This window comes from Mytilus trossulus, chromosome 8, assembly GCF_036588685.1.
Source record: "Mytilus trossulus isolate FHL-02 chromosome 8, PNRI_Mtr1.1.1.hap1, whole genome shotgun sequence".
In the NCBI taxonomy this organism is placed as follows: domain Eukaryota; kingdom Metazoa; phylum Mollusca; class Bivalvia; order Mytilida; family Mytilidae; genus Mytilus; species Mytilus trossulus.
In genome coordinates, this window is record NC_086380.1 from 31771162 (window position 1) to 31788194 (window position 17033).

General features: G+C 32.3%; 1 protein-coding gene across 3 annotated transcripts in view; it reads left to right on the top strand.

Moving 5' to 3' along the window:
* LOC134680813 (neural-cadherin-like) overlaps nt 1-8205 on the top strand; it is a 51022-nt gene extending 42817 nt beyond the window's left edge. For 2 of the 3 annotated variants that reach the window (XM_063540046.1, XM_063540047.1), the window contains 6 exons: nt 526-820; nt 1968-2157; nt 2574-2815; nt 3344-3466; nt 4104-4202; nt 5159-8205. In XM_063540046.1, coding sequence (XP_063396116.1) covers nt 526-820; nt 1968-2157; nt 2574-2815; nt 3344-3466; nt 4104-4202; nt 5159-5415 — 1206 coding nt within the window. In that variant the 3' untranslated portion in view covers nt 5416-8205. Of the gene's footprint in view, nt 1-525; nt 821-1589; nt 1682-1967; nt 2158-2573; nt 2816-3343; nt 3467-4103; nt 4203-5158 lie in introns of those variants that run through there. The other variant, XM_063540048.1, reaches the window with a different exon arrangement.
* The last annotated feature ends 8828 nt before the right edge of the window (nt 8206-17033 follow it).

Consider the following 17033-nt stretch of genomic DNA (forward strand, 5'->3'; position numbering starts at 1 on the left):
AAATGGAATTTTAAGTTTTGCAATTTGAGAAAAATCCTGTTTAATTCACATGAAATATTTCAAAATATGAGTCTTAATTATTGCGATAATAACCCTGTTGCATTTTTCGCAAAAGTATAAACATAGCAACAACTTTGAATTTACAGTACCTTATATTATTTGTCCACCATTATTGGCCAACACAGACGTTCCTGTATTATTTGGTGTCATAAAAAAAAATGTCTGACGAAACAATATTAATGGAGGAGGGATTCTTTTATAACATCAGCGGTTCAAGTATCAGGAAATCTCTGGTCAAGTGTCGCTGGAATGGTCTAGTGACAGGTGTCATATGATTTAGGTGTCACAACTTAATAAAATTGAGTATGGAAATGGGGAATGTGTCAAAGAGACAATAACCCGACCGTAGAAAAAACAACAGCAGAAGGTTACAAACAGATCTTTAATATAGTGAGAAATTCCCGCACCCAGAGGCGAAACTTGATACAGCAATATCTGACATTTGTGTTTTTTACATTATTTCAGATTGTAGGCAATCATCTGCAGGTGTTATATAATTTGGGCGATGGGAATCATGTAGTTAGTCTGGACAGAGTAATGGCAAGTGATGGACAATGGCACAAAGTTCTCATTAAAAGGCGAGGAAAATTCTTAGCCCTGGCCATGGATAATGGAGAAGGCCCTCGATACTCAGAAACACAAGGGCCAGATTATGGACATCATTTGATGCCTATAAAAAATGACCAGATTTACGCCGGAGCAGCCTTAACTTATACCCACAACACAATCACTGTTTCAAATGAAAAAGATCTTAACAGTAGTAAGTAGTTGCTATATTGTAGAATTGTTTATCATTAAAAGTCTTTTCACAGGGAAGAGGACTTTTTTTTTACAATTTTGTGAAGATGAAGAGAGGTTTTATAAATAATTGCAAACTAGACACAGCTGACTACATTCACATGGGTTGAAATTTCAATATTTCAGAAAACAAATCAAACGCTAACCACTTTGGATACCATCAAATTTACTTGCTCAACAATATTCCTTTTTTTTCCTCATAAAAAAGTTTGGTTTGAAAATATATTTCATTATATTAAACTAAAAGTTGGTTGACAAGAAAAAAATTCTAAAATATCCACTTTAAACAATTACAATTGTGTGAATTATTATGCATACAAAAGGAACCACAACCATAAATGACCCTGACCCTTGTCCAAAACTAAGAATTCATATCCTTCCCCCTCTCAGATATTTTAATGGAATAGTCCTTGGAGAAATTTGTTGATTATGCAAGGTTTAGTTTATACAGGTTTTATAGTTGTCGTTTGTTTATGTAATATATACATGTTTCTTGTTTTGTTTGTATAGATTAGACCTTTGGTTTTCCCGTTTGAATGGTTTTACACTAGTAATTTTGGGGCCCTTTATAGCTTGTTGTTCGGTGTGAGCCAAGGCTCTGTGTTGAAGGCCGTACTTTAACCTATAATGGTTTACTTTTTAAATTGTTAGTTAGATGGAGAGTTGTCTTATTGGCACTCACACCACATCTTCCTATGTCTATTTATAGTAAATCTGATTATTTATTACAGCTTGTTTGAATGATATTAGATTGGCCAATAGCTGGTTCTGATTATTTATTACAGCTTGTTTAAATGATATTAGATTGGCCAATAGCTGGTTCTGATTATTTATTACAGCTTGTTTGAATGATATTAGATTGGCCAATAGCTGGTTCTGATTATTTATTACAGCTTGTTTGAATGATATTAGATTGGCCAATAGCTGGTTCTGATTATTTATTACAGCTTGTTTGAATGATATTAGATTGGCCAATAGCTGGTTCTGATTATTTATTACAGCTTGTTTAAATGATATTAGATTGGCCAATAGCTGGTTCTGATTATTTATTACAGCTTGTTTAAATGATATTAGATTGGCCAATAGCTGGTTCTGATTATTTATTACAGCTTGTTTGAATGATATTAGATTGGCCAATAGCTGGTTCCCTATGACAGCAGGGGAAAGTCAACAAAATGTCAACATTAAACTTGTAAATCAGCAGAAAGTTACTGATAACTGTGTAAGGAATGACTGTTTTCCCTCTGCATGCCAACTTCCATTTGTCTGCCGTCCATTGTGGGAGAAATATGAATGTGTGTAAGTAAACATTACTCAAAACTTTTAAGGCAAACATTGGATTTGTTTAGGTTAAAGATAGTATCATTAACGTTTCAAAATTATTATATTAAGCCATTAGCTAGTTATTTTATGATACATAGACTGAAATTTGTATTTGTTTTTTAGGGATAGCAATTTTCTTGGGTTCCGCACAAATCATATTTTCATAATGTCTGCATACTTTACAAGCTTATTGAAAATTAGTACCCCTGTAACATTTACTATTTGTTGTTTAAGACTGTGTGAGACTCAAATAAAATATTGTCTTGTCTTGTCTGTTTACCTGCATCCATGAAATCTACAAAAACTGGTACCAAATGAATAATAATGAATCCATGGTAGGTCCATTGTGTATGATGTATAGGTTTTAATGACCCTTAATCCTTTAATTGTAGCTGTCCTCTCCACTACATTAAACAAGGCAGTACCTGCATGCCCTACGACTATTGTATGATTGACACCCCCTGCCACCCTGATGCTGAATGTGTCAATGACCCTAAAAACGAGTATGGATATGTTTGTAACTGTCACTCTGGATGGAACGGACGGACTTGTTACACTCTGATGATAGTTGATACAGATTCTGCTGGCGTTGGGGCTTGGATTGTGGCACCCATATTAGTTATTCTTTTGATATGTAAGTATATACATAGAGATGTTTTAAGTTTATACAGGCTACATCAGGCAAATTTGAAAATCACGCAATTAAATCGCAGTGAAATGGGCTTGTTAGGGCTAAATGCAAATTAAGTATCAACAAAAAAAAAGTTGATTAACAGTATATTTAAGAATATAGTCATGTAGGAGAATTCATGTATTGTCATGAATTTATTAAAAAAAATCCTTTGATCTGATCTGATTTCTTTAGTTGGAACAAGTAAAAGAATGATCCAAATTAGCACATAACCTGGTTTCTTTTATATTTTGAAAAAAAAGAAAACAACACGCTAACAATTTTCATTCGTCTGAAGTGATAATCTAAACTAATCTTCATCAGGAACACCCAAAGCCTCCAAATATTTGCAAGTTATGGATATTTAAGAAGTGAAACAATTGAAGCGCTATATAACCAAAATGAATTTAAAAAACACCAAAATTCACTTCATTTCGATTTTTTTCATTATTTTTTATTTTTTCATTATTTTGATTTATTTCATTATTACAGTGGTCATTGCTGCCCTTCTTTGGTGGAAGTGTAGGCAAACAGATGAGGGACTGATTGAGGATGACGAAAAGGAAGATTACGAAGTGAGGGAAAATGTGATGGATTATGATGAGGAAGGAGCAGGTAATTAATGACTGGTTTATTTAACTTATTAAGTCAGAAGAACATTGTACAAAACAAATTTTGATAAATAACTTAATTATGTCTTTTTGAAAGAGGGACAAAAGATACAAGAGGGGCTTTAACACTCATAAATCGAAAATAAACTGACAACCCCATGACTATAAATAAAAAGACAACTAGATAAACAATAGAACACAAAACACAACATAGAATAATAAAACTGGGGGTTGAGTTGAGATGCTCTTGAAAGGTAAGCAGATCCTGCTCCACATGTGGCACCCGTCCTTGTGCTCATGTGAGAACAAACCCAGTACTAAGTCTCTATTCAGTAGGTCACATTTGTGAAAGTGGAACAGGATTGTAATTGAGACAGAAGGGACATATTAGCTATCCTCTGTAAAAAGGATATTCCATAACGGTCAACCAACTTGTGATGGCCTCAGTAAAATTTAACGAACGGATAAATTGAACATCACCATTTTGAACTCTTGGTTTAAAAGGTTCCTAGTTAGCAGCAATCCTTTATAAAGGAAATCATGATATAAAATACAACCCTGGTAATATCATACTTTTAATATAGTTATACAAAAAATGTTGCTGAATTTGACCTTGAGACATTTTTATTATATTTTTACAGGTGAAGATGATTATGAAGGTCATATACAAGGAATGGGCAGATTACCAGATCATTCTCATTTTGATAAGCCTGTCAATGTTAATCATCTAGGCAAAAGTGGTAAGTGTAACAAATAGTCAAACTTGCCTTAACAGTCAACATTTACTCAGTATGATACTACCCTAAAAGATAAAAAAAAATAAGATAGTGACAAAAATCTTTTTTTAATTTATTTTTTTATGTGCAGATTTAAGCACTATTGTAAATGGGTTTATCCTTATACAAACAGGACCACTAACTCTGTAAAAAGAAGGTTTTTTTATAAAAGATTAAAAAAAAAAAAAAACTATTCCTAAAACAGCAGCAATAGTCATTTTTTCTGACACAAGCAATTGGTCTTAGTGCTTTGTGATATTCTGCAATAATATAGTGGGTCTCATTGGGGTCTAAGCGTGACGCAGGATTGCCGATTTTTTGTAAGCGTGACACGTAAAAGTCAAATTATTATGGCGTGAAAATGGGAAATGAGGTCTTGCGGGACTCGGGAAATGACTAAAAAAATGACAATTGCTTACGTACATAGTGTAAGTCGGATATGGGAATCGGACAAAATAGTAAGCGGGATCCGGGATCGGAACCCCCCAATGAGACTCCCAATATAGTCCTCTCTCTTTTGAACTCCTTGTCACATGACAATCTTTATGAAAATCAGGAGATGGTGTATGTGAGCAGTGAGATATCTATCAACCAAATAAGATAGTACATTGTTATAAACAACTCTTTGTCTCTGTTTTTGTAAGAATACTGGCACTAACTCATGAGAAGCCTCTGATATTCTTGCACAATCTAATATCAAGAAACAATCAGCTATGAGGATGATAAGTTTTTGCAACAAACTTCTTTATACCTTATTCAGCTGGGTATAATCTGTGACCCACTTTAGTCAACTTGAATTCAGGAGAAAACTGTGTTGTCACTTGTTGAAAATGTCAGGGAAACTCTTGTTATCATGAAAAACGTAAACAAACATTTAGTATATTATAATAATTAATTGGAATTGCTTTTATTCTTTTCAGCTCCACCACCAGGGGGACCAGGTATTGGTGATTTTATTGGTGACAGACTGGATGATGCTGACGATGATTCAGGTGCACCACCATATGATACAATGAAAGGATTTGATTATGAGGGAGGCGGTAGTGATGCTGGGTCTCTGAGTTCTCTGAATACCTCCACGTCAGGAGGTGACCAAGACTATGACTATCTTAATGAATGGGGACCTAAGTTTGCCAAGCTAGCGGACATGTACAATAAATATGATGATTCAGATTAGATTGAAAAAGTGCATAGAATGAATGTGCCAAGCTTGCTAGAGTAGAACTCATGCATATGAATATTCATGCAAATTGCACATGATCAAATCAGTGGCAGCTGCATCCATGATTATGCAAATTAGATGCAAATATACATTCAGTGTGGAGAAAATCAAATGACTGAAAAAGTCCTTACATGACATATTTTGTGATATATATTCTGGGGAAAGTAGCCATGAAATTCAAATATATTGTAATTAGTTTCATTTTTAATATGACTTTGGTAGAACCTCCAAGAGCTAATGTTCAACCATATAAATGTTAGTTTGAAATGTTACATTATTTTACTAATTTAAAAAAAATAATCCTGAAAGTTTATTAATTACCATTTTCATTCTAATACATTTGTGTATAGTTTTAAAACTTGACAAGTTACGTCTGATGCCAAATATTTCTAACAAGTGCTCTGTAACTAAACGTCTCGTGTAACTCATTATATCATAATGAAACTAACATTCCAGATACATTGTCTCTTGAAATTTTATTTTAGAGCTATTGATATTCTTAACAAATCACACGCATGTAATACATTAGAGCTTAAAAGTATTTATTTTTGATTTTGAAAATTACCATGTTATCATATGAACAAGGAGGTTACAATGTAAAACCATACACATTTTGTTCTTTTCACATTTTCAGGATATTAAGATGAATCTCTATATTTTAACCATTTTTGTATGAATGATTTTTTAAAAGATAAAATGTATCGATTACATATCATTGTTGGTAATGTTGATCCAGTGAAATCTCTCTTTTATTCAATCAAGAATAAAAAAAATCTTTATTTTAAATTTCCATTTTTTTAAAGGAAATTATATCCCAATATGTGAATGATATTTTTATAATAGTATACTAATTTATAGAAAACATTGTTGATAAAAATTATCTGTATGAATAAAAGAAAGATTTCACTGAAATTTCATTTCGCCAATTATTCCATTATTCATTTGTTGTAGATAATATTTTTATTGCTATGAGACAATTTGTAAATAAATGTAAACATATCATATGACTACTTTATTACCAGTATTTTTGGTGGAGATGATGTGTAGAATTAAAGAATTAGATCCCATTTGATATATGGTATTAAATAGATTTTATACCAGGATTGATATATATATAAATGTATATGGTAATGTCTCTCTGACATTATTGGAAATCCAATTTTGTAGGATATACTATGAAAATATTCCTTCATAATTCAGAAAATATTTTGATATTGCTGTACTAATTATTATCAAAAGGAGAGAGTGTCTATCAAGAAATGCAATTTTTATACTATTGAAGTAATTTAGGCTGTAATTGTAAATGTCATTCTAAAGTCCTTATTGACTACTTGATAATATTTTGTTAATTCTCCACTCAGAATCTAAGGCATTCTGTATAATTTTCAAAAGCGTACACCAATATGTTGTGATTGGCTTACAACATTTTGAACTAAATGAATAGAAAAAATAGATTTTTTATATTATATACTGTAAATCACTAATTCATTATATATTAGAACCATTGGTGCAGATTTTATTTAGATATTTATCTATCTTTTTGTATTGTGATTGTAATTATTCTGAGCCAATTTGTTCTGAATTTATTACATATATATTGTTGGATGTTACTGTCTGGAAATATCGATTATAGAACTGGTACCCTTTCCGCCTAGAGTTATCTCCTATTAAAAAGGGTTGTAGACAATTTTATTTTGGGCTGATAATCTCTGTGTAAGAAAAGGTTTCAAACTTTATGAATATAGAGCTGATATTTATATTTCTGTCCTAATTATAACTGAAGTATTATAATACCAGACAAAAAGATAGTATATACATGTACCTTTGTCTTGGAACTAAATAACACTCTTGAGTATTGCTGCTTCTGTAAAAATTACATAGAATAAGGACTATCCCATTAAAATATATGAGGGAAGGAAGGAAGGGAAGTTGTAACTATTGAATATGGGTCTTGGCTCTTTTTTCAGTATGCACCTTAACTATTATGCAAAATTATTTAAAAAAATGGTTCTTTGTTGTAGGGATATTTTCAAAGGTCCTTTCTACCCTCCCTCATACATTTTAATGTAATAGCCCTAATGATACTACAAATAATTTTCCATGTGACATGGTATATCCACCAATATAATAATGTATTAGCACTCCTAAAGTGCTTTTTGTTGTGAATCTGCTTATGCTTTCAGTTTTATGTAAATTATGCACAATCAGCATTTTTATTTTTATTGCTAATAGATTTGAGTTTATTTGAAATAAATCTCTAGTTAATTTTGTGATAATTATTTTCATGTATAAACTAACTTTTGATATGTCAGTTTAACTTTATAACAAATAAGTTCACAGGTAAAGCCTGGATTTTTTATTTGAAGAAAATATTCCCCCCTTTTTTTTAAAATGGCTGGATCCACCTCTGCTTAGTAATTCATAATAGATGGATCAAGATTCTATAAACAGAGATTTACAATTATTATTATAATATCTGGAAATTCAATTATAAGCAAAACATATTTTTTAAGACTTCAATGGCAAATATATGCATTTTTTTAAGACTTCAATGGCATGAACATATATAATTTATTTTTTGACAGAAATCCATTTATATTCATTCCCATGGTAACAGTTAATCAAAGGTTGTGATTATTGTTTTTTTACTTAAGCCAATTTATACACGTCATTATTTAGAATTACGTAAATTATGTTCTGTTTATAAACATGATTGGTCTAGAGAAATTAAATTTTTCTAATATAGTTTTTGTTTATTTTCTTTGAACAAGTGATTAACATAAAATAATATTTAGCAGGGATAATGTCAATAATATAATTTACAAATTGGTCATCACTCAAGAAATTTTATGGTCCCCATCATGAGCTGATTTTCCATTATGACAAAAGTGTGTCAGAAATCATATCTGATATTCTTCCTCAGTCATAATTACCTTCCATCATTACCGAACTGAACAAAGAAATAACACAGTGGGTGCCATATACGGTGCAGTAAATGCTTACCCTTCCAAGGCACCTGATTTCACTCCTGAATTTTAGTGGAGTTTGTACTGTTTCTTATTATTATTTATAACTTGATGTACATGTCCTTTGGTTTTGTGAGTCTTTGTTTACTCTTTGGTTTTAATTGTTATTGTCATATAAATTGGGAGATGTAGTATGATTGCAAATGAGACAGCTATCCAACAAAAAGTCAAATGACATTGATGGAAGCAGCTGCAAGTCAAATTACAAACCCTCTTTTAAAAAATTCACTATGAATAAAAAGTTAACCCTTAATCAGACAACAATCCGACTACACAAACATATGTTAATACTTCTTGTGTTTTTTTAGCTGAACTAATCAAAGACCAGTCGGTATATAGTAGGGAGTCCAGGAATTGACCACTTTCGAGTTCATTCGTCACCGGAAAAAACTCGTCAATTATACACGCCTGTATCCCTGCACTAATAATGTTCATCAAGCGTCTCAGTGATTGTCATTGTGCAGGATAAACTAGAAATAATGGTTGTTCTGTAGGTACTTAATGAAAATTCCCTAATGACAGCAGTACTGATTGTCAATTATGAGAATTTAATTTGCCGAATAATTCATACAATATAGAATTATAGTTTTCCAACCACTCACTCAACATTGGAACAGAAGTGACGCCGCCCCTAAACGCACAAATGACGTTCACTAAAACCAGAGTTTTTGACGGAAATGCATCGAACTCAAAAGTTGTCTATTGAATGCAAACAGCATTTTATAGAAATTGATACTGACACATCTATTAAAAATGATGTAAAGTGTGTAATCCAAGATTTTGCACATAAGCTTCTGTTAAAAACAAAATGAAATTGAGAATGGGGAAATATGAAGAAGCTTCTCAGCCTTGAAACATTTTGAAATGTGTGACTGTTAAAAACTGCAAAAAGCTAATCCATAATGAATGAGACAAAGACTCATTAAAAAGGTATTCTGCAGACAGACCTAGAAAGGATCTCATGAGTTTCAAATTAATTAATGGAGTGAGGATTCCAGGGCAACCATTCAATCTGATACCCCTTCAAGTCAAGAAAACTATACACATGGGCAAGTTACCTAATTAACAAACCCTAGACTTGTGATTTGTAGCAAGGACGTATATTAAATGTTAATTAAACAACCTCCATTTCTTTATGGAAGTACAATATCAAATATCAGTTTAAACAATGACATATAAGAAAACTCCACTTCAGTTCTTATATGACAGAAATAGATTTATACATCGGAATTCAGAGAACTCTCATATGATATCAATACTGGGGATTTCCCTCTGACATGTTTCTAAAAACACTAAGTATAAATACTGCTTAATTCTGATTTTCCATGTTGTTAAAAACACGCATGCAAGTCAAGGGAAATATCGAAACATGAGAATTATGAAAAGAACATTATAGGACAGTTGTTTAAATTCAATCCTTTTGTTTTTTATACCATTTAAAGCAAGACAATCTTAAGAATCTGAGATGTTCCTTAATGTTTAGAATAAAACAGTTGACAAGAGGGCATGGCCCTGACTCAATGGTATAAGTCTATAGATTACTTTAAAGCAATCGTATCCCAAAAATCAACCCAAGCACAAATACTTAAGTGTCTAATGAACAATAAAATTTAGGTCATGGGCGATTAAAATCTGACAGACTGACATCTGTGGCTTACAATCATTCCATACACCACATATAATTGATCTACTGCTTACAGTATTTGACAAACAGGCCTATAAAATCACTTAGCTTTAACCTTGCACCTTGATCAATGAGAACTTGCAAGGAATCATAGACAATTGACATTTGACAGATTGAAAGTTTGTTAAACATGAGAGCACACGCTGAAATGTCTTGCCTTCTTTACTAATCATTGATATTATGTTGATAGTCCTAAATACAATGCTTTATTACAACTGTCACATAAACTTAATCCAGAAAACTAAACATTGACCAATGAACCATGAAAATGAGGTCAAGGTCAGATGAACCATGCCAGGCAGGTATGTACAGCTAACAATTTTTCCATACAACAAATATAGTTGACCTATTGCTTATAGTTTAAGAAAAACAGACCAAAACACAAAAACTAAACTATAACCACTGAACTATGAAAATGAGGTCAAGGTCAGATAACACCTGCCAGCTAGACATGAACATCTTAAATCATTCAATACACCAAATATAGTAGACTTATTGCATACAGTATAAGAAAAACAGACAAAAACACAAAAACTTAACTATAACCACTGAACCATAAAAATGAGGTCAAGGTCAGATGACACCTGCCAGTTGAACAAGTACACCTTATAGTCCTTCCATACACTGAATATACTAGACCAATTGCTTATAGTATCTGAGATATGGACTTGACCACCAAAACTTAACCTTGTACACTAATCCATGAAATGAGGTCGAGGTCAAGTGAAACTGTCTGACAGGCATGAGGACCTTGCAATGTACACACATACCAAATACAGTTATCCTTTTGCTTATAATAAGAGAGAATTCAACATTACAAAAAATTTTAATCTTTTTTGTTTGAAGTAGTCGCTGAACCATGAAAATGTGGTCAAGGACATTGGACATGTGACTGACAGAAACTTCATAACATGAGGCATCCATATACAAAGTATGAAGCATCAAGTCTGCCACCTTATTAAATATAAAGCTTTAAAGAAGTTAGGTAATGCCGCTGCCGCCAGATCACTATCAGTTTGTCAAGCTTACTGCAACAAAAGCTGCTTGCTTGACAATAAAGCGGAACGTTTTAATGACGTTGTGTTGGTAAGGAAATATTAAGCTTCTTAATGATCAAAATAATTTTTTGTTAAACTGCTATATAACCAGTGTATTTTTTCTGATTAAACGGTTGGTTCAATTTTTTTAAACTTTTATATTTTTGTCAAAGGTTCAAAGTAAATACTTTGTCGAAATTTTAATAAAATTAAACGAGCCAAATTAATTTTAGTTAATGTGTTGGGTACACCCTTAAAGGGAAATCACACTATTTAAACTACTAATAATAATTCATTGAAATTTTGCATGTAGACAGATCATACTTTTTACAATATTTTAGGCGAAAAAAAAATTGGGGTCACCGATGTTATTTTCGAGATATGACGTCATCAAAAAGTAAAGAATAACGTTATACCGAAATATAGAAATAGCGCTCTAAATTGCTAATTGAAGGCAAAATTATTGAAAAAACGATGTTTTATTGGTAAAACTATAACAGTCAATTGTAACTTTTACCTTATACACATTTATTTTTCGCAGTTTCCTTATTTTTCAAGGCTTTTGGACATTTCCCGCCGTTTTTAATTTCGATTTATTATAGATTTTCCTTGAAATAAAAAAAATCTACTAATGTTTTTTCCTTCAAACTTCTGCATAAGTTGCAGCTTCAGGGAAGATTTTAAAACCATAAATAAAAATGGGGGGTCACCGATGTTTTTAATCCGCTAACACGGAAACAATCTTATTATCGATTTTTGGCGGGAATTATTTATAGCTAACGTTATAGAACGACGTTGCTAGCATAAGAGCATTTCTGGCAATGCTTGGAACTATCGGGTTGGACTAAAACTTGTCACTACAAAATATAATAACATTTTTTCAGGGTATTTTGATTATTTATTGATATTTTTTATCAATCTATCGAAACGTTAAACATTAAATACAGTAACAGTTATTATAAAGTAATTGTCAAAGTTGAAAGCATCTGCATTTTTTAATTGCATTCATTGTGCAGGGTAAACGATTGTCTGCCTCATGCCGTATTAAAGAAATAATTTACAGCTTGCAGATAAAGAATCTTCTACTTCGGAAGACTGATGGTATCCGGACTGAAAAGTAACACGTTCCAGTAGACTACAAACAGAATAAATTCACTAACTTGTATATATTCGCACCAGGAAGATAAAACCTGATATGCCATGTTTAAAAATCCACAAACTGGGCATTTAAAAAAAAAAGTCCTTAATGACACCATTTTCGGAAGAAATTTGAAATTGGTTAATTAACATTTCCGTAATTACACCACGCTCAATATATACTTGTATATATAATCGAACCAAATTTAGTTCGACTTCCAGGTTGAGTTCGAGTTTTATCTTGATTTCGAACATTTATTCGAGTAAGATTTCTAGTCAAAGCTAGAGTTACACGTAGACACTTTCGAGTTATACTGTTAGATAGAGTAAAAAATTTGGAAAGAGTACATACATATTTTGAGATCCGATGAAATTAAGAGTATGAAATATTGCAGTTTCTATTTTCTGTTGGTGCAACTCTCTTTCTTTGAATGTATATTCTTTTATCACATCTTTTATGATGGTATATGTACTTTTTGTTTGCCAATACTGATTAATGATAGTTAATTTGAAAATAACTGATCGAATCGGTGTGTCAATTTAAGCACTCTCTGCTATATCATACTGGCCTTCTTTTTTTAAAAGAGCCAAAGAATGAGAGGTCAATTAGCTACCTTTGTATTAAAAAAAACTAGTTGTCCTTTTCAATAATGGTCAAAATCCGACAATCTGACTGTACTACTGTCGATAGGCAAGTGATTTGAACTAGCAGTACTAGTTTTTTTTTTTTTATTGTTTTCATGAATTTTGCAAAATTTTCAGTGGCGAATATTTCATGATCAGCAGAACAAAACTTTTGTCTTTATGAGTGGAATATTCCTTCTCCAGACGGACCATTAATGTGTTGGTTACGATACGCAGTACTCTGTGAGACATGTAACTCTACATAAATACATGCCTGTGTGTGTGTGTGTTGAATATTTCTCTTGATGGAGACTTTTAAAGCCAAATGTATAGAACGTGTTAAGAATTTTTTATACGCCCGTTTACGGGACACACATGTATTATGGTATACCGTTGTCCGTCAACATGTCGGACGCTTCAACCAATTGGCAAAAAAAATCCGTGAAATTTTTGTATCTATAGGCGTGAGCTTCCTTTCGTCTTTTATAAATTTTAGATTGTACGTGTCAGAGTTATACGGTTTTACTTTTTAAAAAGGTCTTTTTTTAAGTTTTCGGACATAACTCAATAAGTGCAAAGTTTCAGCAGTTCTCATGAAATTTTAGTGCATTGTTCATATCTATTGGTGTTACGGCTCAATTTTATAGATTTTCGATTGTACGATTCTGAGATATGGGGTTTTATTCATTAACAAGGGGGGCTTTTCTTATTTTCGTATGCCTAACTCTAAAGATTCTTTTTCCAATTTTCATACAACTTTGATGAATTGTTTAAATTTGTTGATGTAAATTCCGTTTTGATTTTCATTAATTTCTTATATGACATTGAGAAGTATTGAATCTCTCTGAAATTGTACCACAAGGTTTCATATCACAAATTGAGGTTGGGGTACATGTAATTGCTCTAAATGTTCAGGAATTAGGTTTCAAAAACAAGCATTTTACTAGTTTTACTAATTTACACCAACTTGTGTTTGAGTGTATGGATCTATCTAAAATTGTACTACAAGGTTCCACACCAAAAAGGGGAGGCTGAGATTGAGTTTGGGGGTAATTACTACAACAGAAATGAGGGGGGGGGTCATAATTTTTTTCTGCAAATTTTTAAAATTTTCATTTTTTTCTAAATATATCATGAAGAAATCTCCAATTGCACAATATTTAAAGATCTTCGACTATATCTATTTTGTGTCAGAAACCTATAGTATGTCAAAAATTTGATCGCAGTCCAAATTCAGTATATATATATCAAGCTTGGATATTGTGGCCAAACGTGCCAAAACTGTTCAACCTCTGCGGGCGTATCAGGCTGCGCTCAGAGTAGCATTTTATTGTTGTTGGTGTAGGTCATCAATAGTTCCAAAATATATAACTATGCATAGTGTTTGATATTCCCAGATTATTTGACGTCTAGCGGCCTTATTTCTAACTTGCTGGTCCTACAGTTCGCTAACGACAGTTTGAAGAAATACAACAAAATATGAATGCTTGCTCATGATTTCACGAGCAAGAGTCATTTATACACTCAAGAAGACTCCGACTCTGTAATGAAAGAAGAAGAAGAAGATGATTTTTGTGTGCCCAAATATTAGCATGAACAAAGCATTTAAGAGAGATTGAGTATCATGTACCATACAATACGGTGCTAAATTTTCTTTGATTTTGACAGCCAGCAATCGATGTAAAATTTTGGATGATTTTCGTTATTTTGTTATCGTTTTTAATTGAATATTTCAATAAATATTATTACTCTACAAATCACTCGTTTTCATCCCCCCCCCCCCCTAAAAAAATAAATAAAAAAGTGAGAGGCATTAGATGCCAAAGAAACATTCGGGAAAGATGGACAACACTTAAATAATTTCTGTCGTCACACGTGAAATAAAAACCGAGATCAAATAGCACTTCAAACACTATTTACGTCCATTGGCAAGTTTAGTTCATACAAGTATTCAGAACTACAACATATTAATTTTGACCCTGCTTTGTATTGACCCGACAGGCTGCGCCAGATAAATATAAATATGAAATGAGATTTTTGATGAATTATTTAAACATGTAGTATAAAAAACTATAGTTATGACGTTTCATGCATGTGCTATGAGAAAACTGTAGAAACTCATTGTTCCTATTTACAACTCTCTGTTCGACGAAAAACTACAGATTCCGGAAGGTGTACGCTTGCATGCTGCTACTCTTGGTCTATTTGTACCCCCTCCCCCTCTTCCCGAAAATATACCATGAACTCGACATACCGCATCGCGACAATACGCTGCCAAAGAAAAGTATTTGTCACCAACTTCGTTTTCGAGAAAATTGTCCGAGAGGGTACTAAATTATATTGAATATGCTATGAATATCCATCGTTCTTAGTGTTGATTAATCATGATGATTAGGTGGTTTTTTATATGTTCTTTTTATCATAAGGGTCTGGCTAGAGGGTCATTCGTTTATTAATATTTATTTTGTGTTTCCAATATCTTTTATTCTTTATATTTAAGCTTCATTCTCTATTCATCTGGGTTTTTTTTGCCTTTTATTCTGCAGTATTAGCCCATTGTTCTGTATTCCGTAAACATACCCCAATACAATCAGACCCTTTTTTGTGGACACGTATTTTTTATTTAATTATAACAGTTCTAAAAAAATATGATATGTTGATTGTCATTTCTCCTGCTTTAGTGGAACGTCACTTCGAGCGGCTCGCTATTTTTTTCAAATTAGCAACCTTTACGACGGACACGAAAACGGCGACGTCATAATACAGTTACGACACTATAGCGGCGCCGAGAGCGATGCGTATAAACAATAGTGTGATTTCCCTTTAATACAAATAGTTTATGACTCCTGATTGTTATCCCTAGGTCTAAATTCTGTGAATTTCGACACAGGCAAATCAACAAGCAAAAGAAAGTATAACATTTTTTAGTTCAATGGTTATCCAGTTAAACCCTATCACAGGACTCAGAGCTGGTGTACATATTGATAAGCTTAAAATTGAGAATGGAAATCAAAATGTGTGAAAGAGACAACAACCCCACCATCGAACAGACAACAGCAGAAGGTCACCAATAGGTCTTAAATGTAGCGAGAAATTCCTGTACCAGGAGTCGTCCTTCAGCTGGCAACAAATATATACTAGTTCAGTGATAATGAACGCCATACTAAACTCCAAATTGTACACAAGAAACTAAAATTGGAATAATACAAGACTAACAAAGGCCAGAGGCTCCTGACTTGGGACAGGCGCAAAATGCGCGGGGGTTAAACATGTTTTTGATATCTCAACCCTCCCCTTTACCTCTAGCAAATGTAGAAAAGTAAACGTATAACAATAGGCACATTAGTATAGTTGATAAAAAAATTATGGATTAATTAGCTAAAATGTAGTCATCATAATAATCATAATAATAACAGAATTGATTTATTTATATTTATTGCAATGCTGATAACATATAAAACATACATGTAACACAGAATTGAGATATATGGGATATGAAGTATTACTGTGGATTCAATTATTTTCATGAGTATCAATTTTCGTGGATTGCTGAAAACTTGCATATTCGTGGATACTTGATTTCGTGGTTAAGCCAATCTCCGTATACAAAGCCTATTGAAAATATGACATTCGTTGAACATTTGAATTCGTGGTTCACCTGTACACATGAAACCCATGAAAATAAGTATACAACGAATAATAATGAATCCACAGTATAATTCAAAATACAAGACTGACACATACAAAACAAAGAACAACCACAATAATAAATACTATATATATTATACATGATCAAACTGTTTGTACTTAGTACCTAACTCTTTTTAGTGTGTAAATTAATGTCTACTACATATTGTGCATTGTTTGTTGTGATCCATTTTAATGGAAAATAAACATTTCATTTTTTTTGTCTATCGAAATGCACTTTGAATACATGAATGATTAATAATTTTATGTTTTACATTAAACTCCATGTAAATCATAAAACAAAAATGGCAATTCTTAAATTTGTAATCTATAAAAAAAACATGCAAATACCATGTACCATGATTGAAGGTGCAGGGC